This window comes from Salmo salar, chromosome 19 (assembly GCF_965601325.2).
Source record: "Salmo salar chromosome 19, fSalSal1, whole genome shotgun sequence".
Classification (NCBI taxonomy): domain Eukaryota; kingdom Metazoa; phylum Chordata; class Actinopteri; order Salmoniformes; family Salmonidae; genus Salmo; species Salmo salar.
The window spans coordinates 11661292-11683544 of record NC_138309.1 but is presented as its reverse complement, the minus strand read 5'-3'; the positions used below and the strand labels follow the sequence as shown (position 1 = coordinate 11683544).

Here is a 22253-nt window from a genome sequence, read left to right as displayed (position 1 = left end):
AAGACATTTCTCCAAAAAGTACGATCTTTGTCCCCGTGTGCAGTTGCAAACCGTAGTCTGGCTTTTTTTATGGTGGTTTTGGAGCAGTGGCTTCTTCCTTGCTGAGCGGCCTTTCAGTTTATGTCGATATAGGACTCGTTTTACTGTGGATATAGATACTTTTGTACCTGTTTCCTCCAGCATCTTCACAAGGTCCTTTGCTGTTGTTCTGGGATTGATATGCACTTTTCGCACCAAAGTAGGTTCATCTCTAGGAGACAGAACACGTCTCCTTCCTGAGCGGTATGACGGCTGCGTGGTCCCATGGTGTTTATACTTGCGTACTATTGTTTGTACAGATAAACGTGATACCTTCAGGCATTTGGAAATTGCTCCCAAGGATAAACCAGACTTGTGGAGGTCTACAATTTTATATCAGAGGTCTTGGCTGATTTATTTTATTTTTCCCTTGATGTCAAGCAAAGAGGCTCTGAGTTTGAAGGTAGGCCTTGAAATACATCCATAGGTACACCTCCAATTGACTCAAATTATGTCAATTACCCTATCAGAAGCTTCTAAAGCCATGACATTTTTCCAAGCTGTTTAAAGGCACAGCCAGTTTAGTGTATGTAAACTTCTGACCCACTGGAATTATGATACAGTGAATTATAAGTGAAATAATCTGTCTGTAAATAATTGTTGGAAAAATGACTTGTGTCATGCACAAAGTAGATGTCCTAACCGACTTGCCAAAACTATAGTTTGTTAAAAGAAATTTGTGGAGTGGTTGAAAAACGATTTTTAATGACTCCAATCTAAGTGTATGTAAACTTCCGACTTCAACTGTAGCTCGTCTCTTGGCAGTAGTACTGTAGACTGCTTTATCACTGATCTCAACCCAGAGTCCCTTAGTGTTCACAGTCCACTGACACCCCTATCAGATCACAGCAAAATCACACACTACTTGACAGAGTTTTGCTCGGTCATGATGCATCAAAGACAAAAGAACTGAATAATATTCAGAAATGCTATACTGTAGATGGAAGGAAAGTAGTGTGGAAATCTACCAAAAAACAATTAGGCAACAACAAATTCAATCCCTTCTAGACAATTTCCTGGACAGAATGTTTCACTATAATAGTGAAGGTGTAAACCTGACAGTAGAAAACCTAAACAGTATAGTTGACTTCTCAGCTTCCTTATCAAATCAAAAAATTTCAAGCAGACAACCTAAGAAAATGAAACAACAATGACAAATGGTTTGATGAAGAATGCAAAAACCTAAGAAAGAAATTGAGAAACCTATCCAACCAAAAATATAGAGACCCAGACAACCTGAGCCTACGGCTTCACTATGGTGAATCACTAAAACAATACAGAAATACACTACGGAAAAAGAAGGAACAGCACATTAGAAATCAGCTCAATGTAATTGAAGAATCCATAGAATCTAACCACTTCTGGGAAAATTGGCAAACTCTAAACAAACAACAACACAAAGAGTTATCTATCCAAAACGGAGATGTATGGATAAACCACTTCTCCTATCTTTTTGGTTCTATAACAAAGAACAAACAGCAAAAACATATACACGATCAAATACAAATCTTAGAATCAACTATTAAAGACTTCCAGAACCCACTGGATTCTCCAATTACATTGAATTGAACTACAGGACGAAATATAAACCCTCCAACCCAAAAGGCCTGTGGTGTTGATGGTATCTTAAATGAAATTATAAAATATACAGGGCCTTCTATACCATCAAAAGGAACATAGAATTCGACATACCAATTAGGATCTGGCTATAAATACTTGAATCAGTTATAGAACCCATTGCCCTTTATGGTTGTGAGGTCTAGGGTCCACTCATCAACCAAGAATTCACAAAATGGGACAAACACCAAATTGAGATGAATTCTGAATTCAGAATTCTGCCAAACTTTTGTAAAACACCAAATAATACATGCAGAGCAGAATTAGGCCGATACCTGCTAATTATCAAAATCCAGAAAAGAGCCGATAAATTCTACAACCACCGTATCATATCAAAGCCATCACCTACAGATAAATAAACCTGGAGAAGAGCCCCCTAAGCAAGCTGGTCCTGGGGCTCTGTTCACAAACAGACCCCACAAAACCCCAGGACAGCAACACAATTAGACCCAACCAAATCATGAGAAAACAAAAAGATAATTGCTTGACACATTGGAAAGAATTTTGTCAGTGAAAATGTATAGATTAAAAAGTACATTATTTTCTTTAGGAATGTAGTACAAGTAAAAGTTGTCAAAAAGATAAATAGTTAAGTACAGATGCCCCAAAAAACGTCTTAAGTAGTACTTTAAATAATCTTTACTTAAGTACTTTACACCATTGATGACAGGGTTGACTGTTGCATGCAATTTGAATTGCGTTTGAATTGCTTCATGTATCAATCAGCAAAGGTGCTTTAGATGATGTCACTTGCAACTTGCATCTGCAACAGAAATTGTGTCCAAATTGCTTCGTGTGACACAGGCTTAAGGCATTTGTGTATGAGACTGTAGAACAATTTGTTCTCAGTCAACTTACCTGGTAAAATAAGAGTAAAATAAAAAATGTAAACAATTATTTCAAAATGTGACCGTGAGAAAAATGGAAAGAAAGTGTGAAAAAAACAGAGCTGTAAATGACTGAAGAGTTTCCATGGTGACTGAAGCAAGTTTTCAAGGTGAAAAAGAGACTGTAGATTTATCATTTGTTCGAGTGCACTCATAACTATGACTACCCTGCCACCTCCATCTCTCTCTCTCTCCCTCAGTCTTTCACTCCTTGACCCTCTTTTCCTCTCTGCTTCTTTCACACTACCTGCTCAGCCAATAAAACACCTTGAACAGTAGAGCTGTGAGAATGGAAAATCCATCAGGGTCCTATAGTAGGGCTTGGTGGCTTTACACACTGGGGAGGGAGACACGTGTTAATGGATGAAATATGCTGTATCAGTCTGATCTTGCGGGGGAAAAGGGTCTCTCTGTCCCAAAAGAGTAGGTTTTCTTGATTCTGCTCATGCTCTGTCCGCTTTCTCGCTCTCTGTCCGCTCTCTCTCTCTCTCTCTCTCTCTCTCTCTCTGTCTTTCGCTTTCTGTCTCACACACACATTCTCTCAATTTAAAGTCTCTCTCTGTACTCTCTCTAAATATCCTCTCTCTCTCTCTCTCTCTCTCTCTCTCTCTCTCTCTCTCTCTCTCTCTTACTGTCCTCTCTCATTCTCTCTGCTCTATCTATCTATCTATCTATCTATCTATCTATCTATCTATCTATCTATCTATCTATCTATCTATCTATCTATCTATCTATCTATCTATCTATCTATCTATCTATCTATCTATCTATCTATCTATCTATCTATCTATCTATCTACCTATCTATCTCCTCTCATTTCTGTCCTAATTGAAAGGCAAACTGTCTTGACTTGTTAAAGGCATGTAGTGATTCCCACCAAATGCAAATACAGATGTGCAGAACAAATGGTGTGGAATGTAGACTCAGCTATACGTTGGACCACTGATTTTGGGAGTGTGCTCTCCCTTTAATGCTAGGAATAGGGTGGAGGGTTTTTCTGCTGTGGCCATAGAGCCTCCTTTAATAGATATTCATCTCAGATGTACACGCACACTTTATTTATAAAGCCTGATGGCTATAGTTAGAGCTAAAGTATAGCGTCAAAATACGGTACAGAGCGTTCGGTTTTCTTGCTGGGGGGGCAGGGAGACCCCCAGCTCCTCTAAAACATTTGACAACTCTGTGCTGTTTTCAAGGGATTGTTTAATAAATGTTAACTATTTGGTTGTAATATCATCACCTCTTGAAGAGCCTAGTCAGAACTACACATTTCCCATAATTCCATGCAAAACTATTGCACACATTTAGCTTTATCATCAGTTACACAGCAAGTAACTACATGCTTTTCATAATCAGTAAGCATCAATTGATTAAGTCATTTTAGATACGTGAGGGTAGCCTCACGATATCTCTCAATATTGACCACCATTAATTGAATATTTGAGTGATATAAAATAAACGTTAACTATACCTGACAGGTATGAGTGGTTTAGGTTCATTTCCCATCCTTTGTGGGCTCTGCCTGTCAAGCAGCGAAGAACGTATTTGCCAATGTACTGTTAGCTGATGTTTACTTTGCAAGCTTCCGGCAGAAGCTTTGTACAGTTGGCTAAACATAGTGATAAGTAGAGGTAATGTACTTTTCTCTCCAACCACAGAGGTCTACCCAGCGAAGTTAGCGAACAATAAAATGATCCCGTTTTCAACATTGTTTTTAAGAGTATTTAATAACGATTGCACTTTGTCATTATAGGGTATTCTGTGATATAGAGTATTGTAAACATTTTATTCAGGCTTTAACACAACAAAATGTGGAATAAGTCAAGGGGTATGAATACTTTCTGAAGGCGTAAAGGTGTAAAGCTCGCCGCCATTGTACTCTGGAGCAGTGGAAACGCGTTCTCTGGAGTGATGAATCACGCTTCAACATCTGGCAGTCTGACGGACGAATCTGGGTTTGGCGCATACCAGGAGAACGCTACCTGCCCCAATGTATAGTGCCAACTGTCAAGTTTGGTGGGAGTGAAATATCAGTCTGGGTCTGATTTTCATTGTTCGGGCTAGGCACCTTAGTTCCAGTGAAGGTTAATATTAATGCTACAGCATACGATGACATTCTATACGATTCTGTGCTTCCAACTTTGTGGCAACCGTTTGGGGAAGGCCCTTTGCTGTTTCAGCATGACAGTGCCCCCATGCACAAAGGTCCATACAGAAATGGTTTGTCGAGATCAGTGTGGAAGAACTTGGCTGGCCTACACAAAGCCCTGACCTCAACCCCATCGAACACCTTTGGGATGAACTTCATATTAATGCCCATGATTTTGGAATGAGACGTTTGACAAGCAGGTGTCCACATACTTTTGGTCATGTAGTGTATATATCAATGATGAAAAGTCACTCTTTCACACCCAACTGTCTGAGTACCTGGCCAAGGGCATCCCAGCAGTTTGTCCTTGTTTGCTGGCCGTAGGAAGAGAAACAGTTATAAAAACCAATCAGTCAATGCCATGGGGCAGAAGTCTGGCTGGGTAATGTTCAGGTTTATGTACCTTATGCTAGCATCCCCCTCAGCACATGTTCACTGTATTCCCCTGCTTACTCAGCTCCTATAGGCAAATTATTTGTACCATTTTCTTCTTGACTTCCTCCCCAGTTTTACTGAGGGAGGGGGAGGACATTGCATTTTACAAAGGCTAATCTAATCAGTGAGCAGAACAATTTGCATGGCTGGATTGACGATGAGTTTAGCGAAGCTCTAAATCTATTTACTATGGATCTGGCTTAGGTCTGACTCCTCCATTCTGAGGCTCAGCAGGGGACCCTGCAGATCAATGCTAATATCGCTACCATTTGCATTATACCCCATTTACACCTATTCTCTTCCTCCCTCGCTTCATTTCTCTCCCTTTCTCTCTCCGACTCTCTTTCTTTCTCGTTTTCATTTTTCCTGCAGTCGGTGCTTCTCTCCCTCTCCCGTTCTACCTTCCTCTCGCTCTCTTTTTCTTTCTTGCTCTGTCATCTCTCGCTCTATCTCTCTTTTTCTCTCCCTTTCCTCAGCCATATCTCAGGCACTTTAATGTAAATAGGTTTATAGAAAAACTGAGTAATGCACCAATGTTTTCCTATTTCAACTTTTCATTGCGCTCCAAAAAGCAACATAATATACACTAAGTATAGCAAACATTAGGAACCTCCCCAGCCTGAATTCGTTGGGGCATGGACTCTACAAGATGGCCCATGTTGACTCCAATGCTTCCCACAGTTGTGTCAAGTTGGCTGGATGTCCTTTGGGTGGTGGACCATTCTTGATACTCACAGGAAACTGTTGAGTGAGAAAAACCAAGCAGCGTTGCAGTTCTTGACACAAACTGGTGTGCCTGGTACCTACTACGATACCCCGTTTTCTTTTGTGTGCCATATGTTTCAATTGTCTCAAGGCTTAAAAATCCTTCTTTAACCTGTTTCCTCCCCTTCATTGTAAATGATAACTTGTTCTCAACTTGCCTACCTGGTTAAATAAAGGTGAAATAAAAAAAATTAAAAAATCTACACTGATTGAAGTGACATCAATAAGGGATCATAGCTTTCACCTGGATTCACCTGGCCAGTCTATGTCATGGAAAGAGCAGTTCTTAATGTTTTGTACACAGTGTGTGTTATCTGTTATATGTATAAGCAGATATAACAAGGCCTATCTCTTTCTCTCGGAGTCAAATCTCAGACACGATGAAGTAAGGGAAATCTGCGTGAGTCACCATCACCAAAGTTTTTATCCAACATGAAATGTTTTTCATGGTTACACAAACACTGCTGAAGTTGTAGTGTGTGTAAGTATATGGACCATAATAAGACTATCAATAGCATCACATTATTGGATAATGAACGTCACAATTAACCTATGGAGCGGTACAGTAATAATTAAATATTGTAATTAAACATGATTCATGAGTCTGTGTGGCTTTTTCAAAGGCAGCACTATTAAAATATGTGGAATATGCATGTAGACTCATTAAGATATAGCTTTCATAAATGAACATTACATGCATGTTTAAGTCTGAATTTCAGAGGAATATCAAAATGGGTTACCACATACATGGTGCATTTGCAGGCTTTGTTCAATTCTAGTAATTCTAGTTTAATAGTGTGTAATTTCTCTGTCTTTGATGGCGACATAAAAACACACACACACACACACACACACACACACACACACACACACACACACACACACTCATCCGCCGTGGTCTTTGTCCTTCCTAGGTATTGTAACGAGCACCTGCCCTGCCCGCCTCATGTCTATTGGTCGGCCTGGTCGGCATGGGAACGCTGCACGGTGCCCTGCGGAGGCGGCATCCAATCACGTCGCAGGACCTGCGAGAACGGCAACGAGTGCCCTGGGTGTGCCCAGGTATGTCTCACACACACACACACACACACACACACACACACACACACACACACACACACACACACACACACACACACACACACACACACACACACAAAAGATCTGGGCTGCACTTCCATAGCAGGCTGACCTTGAACTTCTTAACCATCTAAACTGTAACATTGAACTTTAAGGGTCATCCCCTCCAAAATCCCCTAGTATTTATATTCAGCCATGGCACTTAACATGTTGTTAAAAACAGCAGATACATGACCACTGCTAACCATTAACATATAACACTAAATCACCCCCCTAAATGGTCTTACACTATATTCTCTCAACTGAATACACATATTAAAATACACAAGTACATGTTAGATTGCTAATCACTTTTATTAGTCTATCTACTGTATGCTGACAACAAATGAATATAAAAAAATAAGATTTTATTTTTGCCACCATCTATAATTGTTACCTACTGCATATGATATCCTAGTGCTGAGTAATGAAGTCCAAGGCTGGATGATGCCAGAGGGATGTAATGGCACGTTGTGTATGTCAGCGGTGTCCTCTTGGGTGTCAGGAGGATGACGAGACTGTCATATTATTTTAACACTATTTTCAAACCCACTCCTCCCTCTGTCCACGGGCCTGGTAGAAATAGAAAGGAAGACACATGACCATGAGATTCCTTTACAGTTGAAATGGATTAGTGAGTAGGGGTCAGAGAGAGTCACATGATAACCAGTAACAAATGTATGTGTGTGACTGTCAGATGTACTGACTATAGACCCTTTCATAAAGATAGCACCATGGTCTCTATATGGGTCAAATGATTAGAGAGTTACATCTTACAAGTGTTTCACTGTGCACTGGCAACCCATTTCAGAGCTACAGTGAGGGGAAAAAGTATTTGATCCCCTGTTGATTTTGTACATTTGCCCACTGACAAATAAATTATCAGTCTATAATTTTAATGGTAGGTTTATTTGAACAGTGAGAGATAGAATAACAACAAAAAAATCAGGAAAACGCATGTCAAAAATGTTATAAATTGATTTCCATTTTAATGAGGGAAATAAGTATTTGACCTCTCAATCAGAAAGATTTCTGGCTCCCAGGTGTCTTTTATACAGGTAACGAGCTGAGATTAGGAGCACACTCTTAAAGGGAGTGCTCCTAATCTCAGCTTGTTACCTGCATAAAAGACACCTGTCCACAGAAGAAATCAATCAGATTCCAAACTCTCCACCATGGCCAAGACCAAAGAGCTCTCCAAGGATGTCATGGACAAGATTGTAGACCTACACAAGGCTGGAATGGGCTACAAGACCATCGCCAAGCAGCTTGGTGAGAAGGTGACAACAGTTGGTGCGATTATTCTCAAATGAAAGAAACACAAAAGAACTGTCAATCTCCCTCAGCCTGGGGCTCCATGCAAGATCTCACCTCGTGGAGTTGCAATGATCATGAGAATGGTGAGGAATCAGCCCAAACTACATGGGAGGATCTTGTCAATGATCTCAAGGCAGCTGGGACCATAGTCACCAAGAAAACAATTGGTAACACACTACGCCGTGAAGGACTGAAATCCTGCAGCGCCCACAAGGTCCCCCTGCTCAAGAAAGCACATATACATGCCCGTCTGAAGTTTGCCATTGAACATCTGAATGATTCAGAGGACAACTGGGTGAAAGTGTTGTGGTCAGATGAGACCAAAATGGAGCTCTTTGGCATCAACTCAACTCGCTGTGTTTGGAGGAGGTGGAATGCTGCCTATGACCCCAAGAACACAAACATTATGCTTTGGGGGTGTTTTTCTGCTAAGTGGACAGGACAACTTCACCGCATCAAAGGGACCGTCAAATCTTGGGTGAGAACCTCCTTCCCTCAGCCAGGGCATTGAAAATGGGTCGTGGATGGGTATTCCAGCATGACAATGACCCAAAACACACGGCCAAGGCAACAAAGGAGTGGCTCAAGAAGAAGCACATTAAGGTCCTGGAGTGGCCTAGCCAGTCTCCAGACCTTAATCCCATAGAAAATCTGTGGAGGGAGCTGAAGGTTCGAGTTGCCAAACATCAGCCTCAAAACCTTAATGACTTGGAGAAGATCTGCAAAGAGGAGTGGGACAAAATCCCTCCTGAGATGTGTGCAAACCTAGTGGCCAACTACAAGAAACTTCTGACCTCTGTGATTGCCAACAAGGGTTTTGCCACCAAGTACTAAGTTATGTTTTGCAGAGGGGTCAAATACTTATTTCCCTCATTAAAATGCAAATCATTTTAGAATATTTTTGACATGCGTTTTTCTGTATTGTTTTGTTGTTATTCTGTCTCTCACTGTTCAAATAAACCTACCATTAAAATTATAGACTGATCATTTCTTTGTAAGTGGGCAAACGTACAAAATCAGCAGGGGATCAAATACTTTTTTCCCTCACTGTATATAAAATATCTATGTTTGCATTATAGCATTCCATAGCAACCATATCTACTGTTGCATTCCATAGCAACCACATCAGGAGCTGGTAATGACGCATGACTAATGTAATATTGCTGGCAAGCTGAAAGTAGCAACTTACAACCCACAGCAAAGTAGTAACATATCTGATAATGTTCTGTGATTAACCTAACTAAGCACAGATAACCCTTTAACAACTGAGAGAGCTGACCTCCCATACCTTAACAGTCTAACTGTAATGAAGCATGACTGATACCCTATAAAACAACTGAGAAAACGGCACGGCCACACACACATATACTGCAGCACTATCTTTTCACTACCCTGGTGGGTGTCTGTTCACACACACACTCTTAGTCCATAGATGTCGATGATGCTCCTCTTGTGGATGGGGGGAAGGGGTGGGTTAGCGCAATTGCCGCTTGTGCCACTTCATGTGGTTGTGGGAGCTGAGAAACGTGTGTTGGGAGTCGGATGGCGTTGTCCCAGCTGTGCGTTAGTGTCTTTGGCTGCATCTCTCGCATCTCCTATGTAAGATGCTGTCTTCTTGGTTTTCCAGACTAGAGGGATGAATGTTACAGTGCTTCAGCAGGTCCTCCAGCAGAGAGCTTGTCTGCACTTAGCTGGCCTTAGAGAAATCGACGGGGGAGGCAGTGTTCAGGCATTCGGATCACGTGGCCGAGCCAACAAAGGAGTCGGTCAACTTGGTGTTGGTGAGGATGGGGTACTCTGGGGTACTCTGTCCTCCCAGGTTAGCCCTAAGATGTGTTGTAGGCATCTGATTTGAATGGTTTCCAAGATGTTTATGTGTTGCCTATATGGGGTCCAGGTTTCTGAGCCATAAAGCAGGTGGAGACACATTGTATACTGCCCCTTTGGTGTGGGTCTTGAGGTTTCTGATGTGAAAGGCTTCCAAGATGTTTATGTGTGGCCTATATCGGGTCCAGGTCTCTGAGCCATAAAGCAGGTGGAGACACGTTGTATACTGCCACTTTGGTATGGGTCTTGAGGTTTAGATTTTCCAAAACTCTGGCCCCGAGTGATCTGATGGAAGCAGAGACTTGATCATCTAGGGAGCACGCCAGAGAGAGGCCAGCGCCAAGGTAGGTGAAATGGGGTACATCTTTGAGGAGAACACCACCAATGATGAAAGAAGGGAGTGGGGGTATGCGGATGAGAGTTGCGCAATTATTTCTGTCTTTTGGGTATTGTCTTGGAGGTCGACAGGTGGAGGAGACCAGGTTGAGGGTCTGTTGCATGGATTCTGGGGTATGAGCCAGACGTGAATTCAAAGATCTGTTTGGGTTCTGTTTTTTGTGTGGGCTTGACGGTACTGTAGCTGGATTCCGTCGGTTGAGCCAAGGTAGTTGTTTGACAGGCTTGTAACTGCAGAAATGGAACATGTTAAAAATGACCCGGAGCCAGAACACAGCCTTGCTTGACCCCAACCTCTACGCTAAAGGGCTCTGATTGATGCCCACCAAGCACCACTCTGGCGTGCATTCCTTCATGGAATTGTTTTAAGACACTCAGAAACTTGGGAGGCAACTCAAGTTTGGTGAGCTGCTGCCAGAGCATCTCACGTTTGATGGTGTCAAAGGCTTTGATGAGGTTTATCAAAGCCATGTAGAGGTCTTGGTTTTGTTCCTGGCACTTTTCCTGCATTTGTTTGGCCTCAAAAATTATGTCGGTTGTGCTCCTGCCTTTCCTGAAGCCGCGCTGTGATTCTGGGAGGATGTTTTCAGATAGGTGCTATGCAAGTAGATAGCACATTATCCTGGCAATGACCTTGGGCCCCCGAGTGGCGCAGTGGTTTAAGACACTGCATCTCAGTGCAAGAGGTGTCACTGCAGTACCTGGCTCAAATCCAGGCTCCATCACATCTGGCTGTGATTGGGAGTCCCATAGGGTGGTGCACAATTGGCCCAGTGTTGTCTGGGTTTGGCCAGGGTAGGCTGGTATTGTAAATAAGAATTTGTTCTTAACTGACTTGCCTAGTTAAATAAATAAAGCCTTCCTTGTCACTGAAAGAAGGGAGATGCCTCTGATGTTACCACAAGCTGCTTTGTCACCCTTCTTGTAGATGACTACAATATTGTCATCCTTCCATTCCTGTGGGATGGTTTCAGACAGCCAGATGGCTTTGATTAGGAGTTGGAATTTGGCACAGGATTTTGCTTCAGGATTTCACCTGGGATACCGTCTGGTCCAGCACTTTTGTTATTTTTTAGGATTTTAATCGCCTGGTGGACCTCAGAAAACTGCAGTGGGGTGTCGCGTTCATGAATGGTGGGGATGTGTGGGAGTGTGTACAGGATGAGCAGGTTTTTTGGGTTGGTGTGGTTAAGGAGGTTTCCAGAGTGCTCTACCCATCTCTCCGAGATCCTCTGGTGGTCTTGAAAAGTGTGTTTCCATGGGTAGACCTGACCGAAGTGATGACTTGTTTCTGCGGGCCGTAGAGGGCTTTAATGGCAGCATAGAACCCTTGGGTGTTGTTTTTGTCTGTTATACTTTTAATCTCATCAGATATTTTGACCCTGGGAGAGAGAGGATTGGAGAGTGGGGGAGTCTGGGTTGGACAGGAGGGCTTTGTGGACTTGTTTTGTAGGAGTGTGTGAATGTCAGAAGCGTTCTCATCAATCCGGGAGGGTTGGGGGGAGTTTGGTGTAGAGGAGACGGCGCAAGTGATGATGGTGGAAGGGTTTTTGAGGGCATTACAGTTGAGTCTCTTATTCAAGGTCTTCCTTGGGTGGCGTGGGCAAATGTCAATTCGGAGCTTGGACTTGATCAAGCGGTGGTCAGTTCAGCATGGGTCGGTTCACTAGTACCTGCTTTTGGTTGCACTGACGGACGATAATGTAGTCTAGGACGTGCCAGTGTTTGGACCACACAAACAGACACACACACACACACTCCCAGCTGCAGCTGCCTTAACTCTGTCAGCACTGTTCTGCCATTATTTGGGGAATACCACTCCGGCCCTGAAGGCTTCCTTCCCAGAACCCCATTCATTCCAAGACCCCATTCCTAGACGGAAACTGAGTCTGTCCCTGTCTCCCTATCCGTGTGGTAAACCTCTCTGAACCTAATTTCAAGATGTGAACCCTGTCTGTGGTGGGTGAGGTGTGTTTCCAGTTTGGGGTAAGTAGCAAGGTGAGGAGGGGAGATGTAAGGAACGGTTTTTATCAGCGTTGGGCAAAGCAAAGCCCACGGCAGATTGGAGACCATGAAGTAACAAAGTCGAGAGGTGGGAAAGAGGGCAGAGGGGTCAGTGTCTTATTCTCTCTCTCTCTCTCTCTCTCTCTCTCTCTCTCTCTCTCTCTCTCTCTCTCTCTCTCTCTCTATTTATTTAAAGTGATCAAAGAAAACCCTTTCTTTAATTCAAATATATCACATTTTATTGGTCACATACACATATTTACCAGATGTTATTGCAGGTGTAGCGAAATACTTGTGTTCTTAGCTCCAACAGTGCAGTAATATCTAACAATACACACAAATCAAAAAAAGTAAAAGAATGGAATTAAGAAATATTGAAATATTAGGATGACAATGCATACAGTAAGATGGTAAGTATAGACATTATGGACAGTATATGGATATAATATGTAGTACATCTGAAGAATACGTAGGATAAAATATATTATGTACAGCAATAGTTAAATAGGATAGGCCTTGACTAGAATACTATTCATACGAATGAAGTGGGTAAAACAGTATGTAAACATTATTAAAGTGACCAGTGTTCCATGCCTTTGTACATAGGCTGTAGCCTCTAAGGTGCAGTGTTGAGTAATTGGGTGGTAGCCGACTAGTGACAGTGAATAAAGTTCAGGGCAGGGTACTGGGCAGAGGCCGGCTAGTGGTGACTATTTAACAGTCTGATGGCCTGGAGATAGAAGCTGTTTTTCAGTCTCTCGGTCCCAGCTTTGATGCACCTGTACTGACTTCTGGATGGTAGCGAGGTGAACAGGCCGTGGCTCGGGTAGCTGAGGTCCTTGATGATCTTTCTGGTCTTCCTGTGACACTCGGTGCTGTAGATGTCCTGGAGGGCAGGCAGTGTGCCCCCGATGATGCGTTGGGCAGAGCTCACCACCCTCTGGAGAGCCCTACGGTTACGGACGGTGCAGTTGCCGTACCAGGCGGTGATACAGCCCAACAGGATGCTGTCAATGGTGCATCTGTAAAAGTTTGTGAGAGTCTTAGGGGTCAAGACACATTTATTCAGCCTCCTGTCTGTGTTGGTGGACCATTTCAGATTGTCAGTGATGTGTGCACCAAGGAACTTGAAGCTTTTCACCTTCTCCACTACGGCCTCGTCGATGTGGATGGTGGCGTGCTCCCCCTGCTGTATCCTGAAGTCCACGATCAGCTTTTTTGTTTTGTTGACATTGAGGGAGAGGTTATTTTCCTGCCACCACTCCGCCAGGGCCCTCACCTCTTCCCTGTAGGTTGTCTCGTCGTTGTTGGTAATCAGGCCTACCTCTTGTTGTGTCGTCTGCAAAGTTGGTGATTGTCTTGGAGACATGTGTGGCCACATAGTCATGGGTGAATAGGAAATACAGGAGGGGGCTGAGCACACACCCTTGTCGGGCCCCTGTGTTGAGGATCAGCGTAGTGGAGGTACTGTTGCTTACCTTCACCGCCCGTACGAAGTCCCAGACCCAGTTGCACAGGGCGGGTTTCAGACCCAGGGCCCCGAGCTTAATGATGAGCTTGAAGGGTACTATGTGGTTCAAGGCTGAGCTATAGTCAATGACCAGCATTCTTACATAGGTATTCCTCTTGTCCAGATGGGAAAGGGCAGTGTGCAGTGTTATGGCAATTGCGCCGTCCATGGATCTATTGGGGCTGTATGCAAATTGAAGTGGGTCTAGGGTGTCAGGTAAGATAGAGGTGATATGATCTTTAACTAGTCTCTCGAAGCACTTCATGATGACAGAAGTGAGTGTTACGAGGCGATAGTCATTTAGTTCAGTTATCTTTGCTTTCTTGGGTACAGGAACAATGGTGGATATCTTGAAGCAACTGTAATCAGATAGTCACCCATAGTTGTAATACATGTAAAGGCTACCAATAAGTGATGTTACTCACAACTCCTTTATCATTGCTCCCATTATGCCAGACGAACACTGCAAGTTGTAAAATCTTCCCAGATAAATCAACACATCCTTGCGTCTATTCTGCTACTTGTACCCACCATGCAAAGACGGAGAATGATGAGAATATTTATTTCAGCGCAGGAAAGGAAGCGTAAACCGGGAAGAGGTATGTTTTTATGAGCCATCTGTCCTCTCTCCCCAGGATACTAGAGGCTGCTATTAATGAAGACAGACAGGCAGACAGACAGACAGCAGTATGTCCCACACACACACACACACACCGCTTGTCTTCTCACAGCAGATATCATAGCTGTTCTGAGTTACAGTAAGCAGGCACCTGGGAGATGGATGGATAGTTAGCAGCAGGGCTGGCTGGGCTGGCTAACAGAACGGGTAGTGTCAGGAACCGCAGGGCCAGAGGTACACACACACCGTCACACATGTCTCTTAGTGCAGTGATAGAAACATGACTGACTGTAATGATGTTAGGAGGCTCCAGAGACAAAGATCCCTATTACTCACCGTCAACACACACACATACACACCCACAATCATACACACACACACACACACACACACACACACACACACACACACACACACACACACACACACACACACACACACACACACACACACACACACACACACACACACACACACACACACACACACACAGTCCTACCGTATGTCCCCCATCTGCCTCCCTTCACACACACCCTCCAGACAGACACATTGATAAAACAACGGAGGAGAGGCTTAGGGGCAAGGGTTTAGGTAATGCCTTCACAAGACACACGAATGGCCCCCTGACACCCCCCATCTCCCTCTGTCATCCCCCTCTCTCATCACCCTCTGTCATCCCCCTCTCTCATCACCCTCTGTCGCACCTCTCCTTTTCTGCTTTTAACACCTAGAAAAATAACCAGGAGAGTCTAGGATGGAGAATGAATGAGACAGGAGATGCCTGAGTCCATTACTCAACTGTAGGCCTACACACACACACACACACACACACACACACACACACACACACACACACACACACACACACACACACACACACACACACACACACACACACACACACACACACACACACACAGAGAGAGAGAGAGACAGAGAGACTGGACAGAGACACACACACTGTATGTGCTGGACAGAAAGCCAAAACACCTTGTGTGTCTGAAGCAGTAAAGAACATATCCAACATCCTTATACTCTCAGCCGAATGCTGAGCTGGCTGCGGTACGCATTATTCTATTAGCAGCCTCTGGGCAGCTGTCTGTTAGAGGGGTTGTGAATTATAATGTACCTCAGCACATCCTGTTCCCCTCCCCTTCTTTCCTCTGCTCTTGTCCTCTCCATAATGCATATGAATGGTCCCAGCAGGAATGAGCCACTAATTGAATCCAATTTAGCGTTCCACATGCCGCTCTACACGTTCCGATGATTTCTGCTGCGTTTTCAGTTTCCCTTAATTTTTTTCGGAATAGAGGCGTTTACGAGTGGAGCGATGTGTGACGGGGGTGTAGAGGAAGAGATACAGGCAAAGATTCCTATTTTTTCATCACTAATGTCATTTTATTAGTGTGCCCGGCTCGCCCTAAAATCATCTGGTGTAAAATGTCATTACAATACGCAGGAGGACATTTGTCTGAACATTTTAGGGGTAAATCAACATTTATTTGGGATATTTCCCACCTATTGAACCTATTTATTTCGTGGCCCTCGGTCCATTTCTAATACATTCTCACACACTCACACTCATTACAAATTCACACTGTTTGAGGACAACTCACAACAACAAACAGCCCCTTCCTGTTTACTGTTGCATGCTGGGTGTTGTTTTTGTCATCCTTGGGGTGATACTGTAAATGGTTAAACGTGTCTTCCCCAGTCCTATATGGCTATTAGTAGGCTATGAAGAATAGGTTATCATTCCAGACTGGGCCCGTTGGCCCATCTTTTGTGAGGTTTATTGGATCATGTTAAAAATTGGCGAGCCATTGCTGAAAAGGAGGAAGTTCTTTTGAAGACAGAGGCGGTTTGTTATGGCTGGGGCCGGGCCAGGTCCTCCTGATGCTTGATGGTGTTTAATATTAATGTGTGGCAGGCTGATGATTACTAATCTAGACGGTGTGAAGTCAGAAAGGCGACGGGGATGACACACTCATTCATCATCTCTGTAACGTAACCCAATCTGGATCCTCCTACTGTCTTTAACCTTGGACTCCTGTTCCTGGGCCCACGCTGGGAGAGAGGGAGAGAGAAGGAGAGAAAGGGCGAGAGATATAGAGGAAAATAGATATCTCTCTCTCTATATATATATAGAGAGAGAGATATATATATAAATATATAGAGAGAGAGATATAGAGGAAGATAAGAGGAGGGAGGGAGGGAGGGAGGGAGGGAGGGAGGGAGGGAGGGGGAGGGAGGGAGGGAGGGAGGGAGGGAGGGGAGGGAGGGGAGGGAGGGAGGGAGGGAGGGAGGGAGGGAGGGGAGGGAGATGGAAATATGCAGTGTTCCAGCCCCTTTGTCCAACCCCAGAATCACTGTGACAACCTGATGGATGAACAAAAGAGACTTTTATCTTATTTGGTCAAGGTCTGGCAGTCACTCAACTCAAGGCCTCACTCAGCATGAATAAGTAAGGACCTGGGAGAATGGCCGTCATATCACCTAAACGACGCTGAGACGAAGACGATGGTGTAATTTAGTCCCCCGGTATCACTGCATCACCCTATCACTCCCTCCCACCCCTGCTCTCCTCTCGTTTCTATTCATCCGACTTGTCGTTATAAGCAGGTGCCGCTTGGATCGTTAGACATACTGAGGCTGCATGCACATCGGTATGTCATCATCACTAACAGTGCCCTGGAAAGCATGTATTTATGGCTGCCTGGGAGAAGGACCGGAGAGAGTGAGGGAAAGGAGAAATGAAAGGAGAGGGGGAAAACGGAGGAGAAAGCATGCAACAATGGTTCTCTATTAGACAGAGACACATTAGATAGTTAGACAACAAGGATGGAAAAGGGCCTTGTTGTGTGGGTCTGGGGTTTTCACTTGAATCATTGTAACAAACAGCCAGAGAGGAAGGCAGAGACCGACATCTCTCCTTTTGCAGGTGGAGTGAACGTCAAATGGAAATGTCACTCAAAGTTGTGTATCATGTTTTTCCCATTATCATACCCTCACATGTCCACCCTCCTTCTTTTTCCCCCACCATCCTTCCCTTCATCCATCCTTCTTCCCTCCCCCACCTCCCTCCCCCTCTGTTATAAATCACATCTGATCAATGACCTTTTCTGCCTGTTTGCCACTTGCCATGTTCAGCACGTGGGTCTAATGGGACTGTTTCATAGTTCATATGTGATACCTGCTGCCCGTCAGCAGAAATTATGCTTGGCACAAACACCACAGGGTAAAGTCATCGTAGAATGTTAATAGGAATATGCATTCATCTAGTTCTAAATCTATGAGTTTTGCTCTTTCCTCTCTGTTCTCCACGGGAATATCAAATTTAAATTCAGATTGTTTTATTGGCATGAAATACCATTTGTAGATATTGCCAAAGCAGTATTGTGGTACAGCATTTCAGTAAATACAGTACAATTCTATAAGGATTATGAAATACAGTTAATTTCAGTAGTAATAATACTAGTACGTATAATCATGTATACAGGTACAACACTACTGCTGTTGTATTGTGTAATCTTCGGTCAAAACATTTAATTAAATAAAAATAAAATTATAAAAAACAAAAAAGAAAGAATGTCTAATAAATAAACAACAATGTGTACATGGATGACGGTTCCACTATGTATTAGCAGTAAGTTATATACAATGTAAATACTTCAGCAAATGAATGTTCATGGGATATCCCTCAGGCTATGGCAATCGTATACATATCTGGCAGTAATATTTGTGGTTTCTCCCTCAACCAAAATAATTCCCAGCTTTATGTCATTAGTAAATGCACAGAAGATGGTAATTGATTGAGATATTTTCTTTAAAAAGATGATCTTATTTGGGAGTATTTCTCACAGTAGAGGAAAAGGTGCGTCTCTGTCTCTACCTCCCCTGTCGTGCAGTGACCACATAGACGCTCCTCTTTGCGTAGCCATGTCTTTTTGTGATTCCCTTTTTCTATAGCCAATTGGTGGTCACTGCGCTTGTACTTGGTCAGGATCTGTCTCTGTTTTGTATCTCTGACAGAGTGCACTCTTAGAAAAAAAGGTGCAATCTAGAATAGGGCTGTGGCGGTCACAAAATTCTGTCAGCCGGTGATTGTCAAGCAAATAACTGTCGGTCTCACGGTAATTTACCGTTAATTAATATTAACACATTTAGCATTTCCTGGCTTCCACACAAGTCACTGATGCAGACCTTTGGAACATCTACATTTTAAAAAGTCTAATAAATCCATGTAATATAGCCTATACCTTCACAATAAATCCATTATTTATTTTAGACAGGTCTAAAGAAGCATGATTAGAAAATGTAGTTTATTTCAGAAGAACAGAATAGCATACTCTGCGTTGTCCTTATCTTAGGACCTGATCTGGCTATGCCAAATGGCTGTGGACTATGCTAGTTAATTTAGCAGACAAGATTTGCTTAGAATTCCGTGGCAATATTTTATTGTATAAAGAATACAATTAAACAAAGCTGAATAAAATATAAATATTTTCTCCAAACGATTTGAGGGAGTGCGCTCATAAGGTTAACAAAGAATTATGTACTCCTATATGCTTAATTTAGACTTGTTAATGTAACTTCAGTTGTTCTACAAACGCTGGGCTATATGTTTTGATTTTTAATACATTGTAAGGCTGCCTGATTTGACTCTAATGATGATTTTGAAAAAAGGCGTTTGAAAGGCATGAGCTTTTCTTAGTTTTTTCTGCAGGCTGTACACATGTCATTAGTCTCTCATTCACAATTTGACAAGCACTTGAAATTGCCTCGAATTTCACGGCAGTATCCCCTTTGTGGCTGTAACGCGTCATAAAAAAAAGTCATGCCTTTTGCGGCCAGTGGCCGTTGTGTCCTTCTCCCATCACATGTTTGGGACTTTCTCACAGGCTACAAGTGAAGACAGACACATCGGGGACGCAACTGCGCGTGTCCTTATCCAATTCCGAAGTGCATATTGAAGATATTGGAAGAACTGTCCACATTTCCTTTGTCAGCCAACAAGATAAGTAGGCCTTACGGACAGCAAAAGCACTTGCCTATGTCAATCTACTATCCCCATAGTACAAAAGTTGACCACAGCTATCGACCTTCGCCTCTCCCGAGTCTGTAAGGGAGTTGCAGTGGGTAAAAAAAAAAAAAAAAGGTGTAAAATTTTTTAAATAAAATAATATATGGGCTAGGCTACAAGAGGTGTGCGACTATGATTAGAAAAGGTTGCAAAAAAAAGTTAATTCCTTATGCAGGGCATCATTCACAAGTGATAAATATAATTCACAAGTGATAGGCTAATATTGTCACCCATCAGACTATTCTTGATTTAATCTTGTCTTTACATATACTAAATAATATATGTGTGAAATTTGTTTTGATTTAGAATGGACCATTATCATGCACCTGTATCGAAATGGGCAGCGGGAAAAAATACATGTTATCTATGCACTTAAATAGCGAATGGAGGAAGCTTTTCCCCTGGTTGATTTTCATGCCAGCCAGGTAGGCTACACTCCTGTTGTAAAGATAAACAATGTGCTTAATATTAGGAAAGCTGATGGGATCCTCCTCTTTTTAGTAGAAGCCATCACTCTGTTTTCTCGCGCAATTGCATAGCCTATAGAAATGTTGAGCAACATGAGCTCATGGGTTCTAATGAAGTATTAGAGGGACAATAGAGTGCTGAGTACCAGGCAGTTAGCAAGTTTGTTAGGCAACTAATGACCATCAGCAGCATCAGAGCTTGGAGAAGCCTAATTATAGTGGCTAAAACAGTCACATGGAATTTGACTGCCTTCATGACTCGTGATCGCCGTTTTGGCGGTAATACGGTCACCGCAACAGCCCTAATCTAGAACCTAAAAGGGTTCTTCGGCTGTCCCCATAGGATAACCCTTTGAAGAACCCTTGTTGGTTCCAGGTGGAACCCTTTTGGTTCCAGGTAGAAGCCTTTTGGGTTCCCTATAAAATCCTTTGCACAGGGGGTTCCACATTGATTCCAAAAGGGTTCTTCCTGGAACCAAAAAGTGTTCTCCTATGGGGACAGCCAAAGATCCATTTTGGAACCTTTTTTTTCTTAGAGTGTAGAAATATTCTGCCAATTTGTATTATCTTTTGAGGGTCAAATAACAATTTAGTTTATTCTGTGTTTTGTTTCATTTGCCCAATTTGTCAAATAGGAGGTTTTAATTTCTGTAAAAAATGAATTATGTTTGGATATTAACAGTTGACAGTTGACATAGGGGACTCTTTCAAGGTTCAGCTCTTGGGTTTCCAGTGCTTTGAATTGTAAGGATGTTTTGGGGCTTAATTTCAAATGGTGCCAAAATGTTATAACTTTAGCCCGGGACTGAAAACACTTAATCCGATTAAGATAGCACTACTAAGAGACAGAGAGTGAGAGAGAGAGTGAAATAATTATTAGAATGGATATTCTCATTCAAAGCGATTGATATCAAATCCAATAACATTTGATTTGATATCAAACGCTTTGAATGAGAATATCCATTCTAATAATTATAATTCTATGTCTGTCCGTCTGTCTCTCTCCCTCTCTCTCCCTCTCCCTCCCCCTCTCTCACTCTCTCCAGGAGTACCAGTCGTGTAACACCCTCCCGTGTCCAGACCTGAAGAAGACCACCCCTTGGACCCCCTGGACGCCGGTCAACATCTCGGACAACGGCGGTCACTACGAGCAGCGGTTCCGGTACACCTGTAAGGCCCGCGTCCCGGACCCTGCCCTGCTAGAGGTGGGCCGACAGAGGATAGAGATGAGGTACTGCTCCAGTGATGGCTCCACTGGATGCTCTACTGACGGTGAGTGGAACAGTTCATAGTTAACAGAATAAATAAATGGGGGATCTTCTGTCAGGTGCTGACGGTACTCCCAGCTGACACTAGTTCTTCAACTGAACCTGCACACTCTTTTACTTCAATCTGACAACTCTCTCTACCCTCACTTCACCTCCAGTCTGTTCTCTCTCACTCACTATCTCTCCATTTATCGCCCTCCGTCTTCATCCTTCTCTCTGTCCCTCTAGGCCTGTTAGTCGGCTTTCACTCTCTCTCTCTCTCTCTCTCTCTCTCTCTCAGTAGTGTTATCTTAATCGGCTGAAGTGTTTTCAGTCCCGGGCTGATTCCTTCAGCGCTTCCAAACGTCAAACGTGTTAATGAACTTCCACAATGAAAATCCACAGAGCTACTTAACAGTTTGGGGCTGCTAATTTTAGCATCCTCGCATCAGCGCCATTATGGATCCAACTCCCCACTCTCTCCCCCTCTCACTTCTCCCTGACACAAGCACCATTGTGGCTCCAATTCCCCAGGTTCTCACTCTCAGCTCTCTCCTCGGCTGATACCACAGAGTCTGACTCTTCCATCTCAGATTAGAGAGTCGTAAACACCAACAGGCTGCTAATTGACATGTTGTTGATGTTGTTTAGGAGGGATCCAACCATTTAAGGGAGAGATGGAAGAAAAGAAGGAGGGAGGGAAAGGGAGGGAGGGAGGGACAGCAGAGCAATA

The 22253-nt window shown here is 43.2% G+C and overlaps 1 protein-coding gene across 2 annotated transcripts in view; it reads left to right on the top strand.

Annotated features, from left to right (window-relative positions):
• The window catches only part of sema5a (sema domain, seven thrombospondin repeats (type 1 and type 1-like), transmembrane domain (TM) and short cytoplasmic domain, (semaphorin) 5A), a 196746-nt gene that overhangs the window by 137386 nt on the left and 37107 nt on the right, over positions 1 to 22253 (top strand). For both annotated transcript variants that reach the window (XM_014157212.3, XM_014157211.3), the window contains 2 exons: positions 6846 to 6993; positions 21320 to 21545. In XM_014157212.3, the coding sequence (XP_014012687.1) occupies positions 6846 to 6993; positions 21320 to 21545 (374 nt within the window). The remainder of the gene's footprint in view (positions 1 to 6845; positions 6994 to 21319; positions 21546 to 22253) is intronic.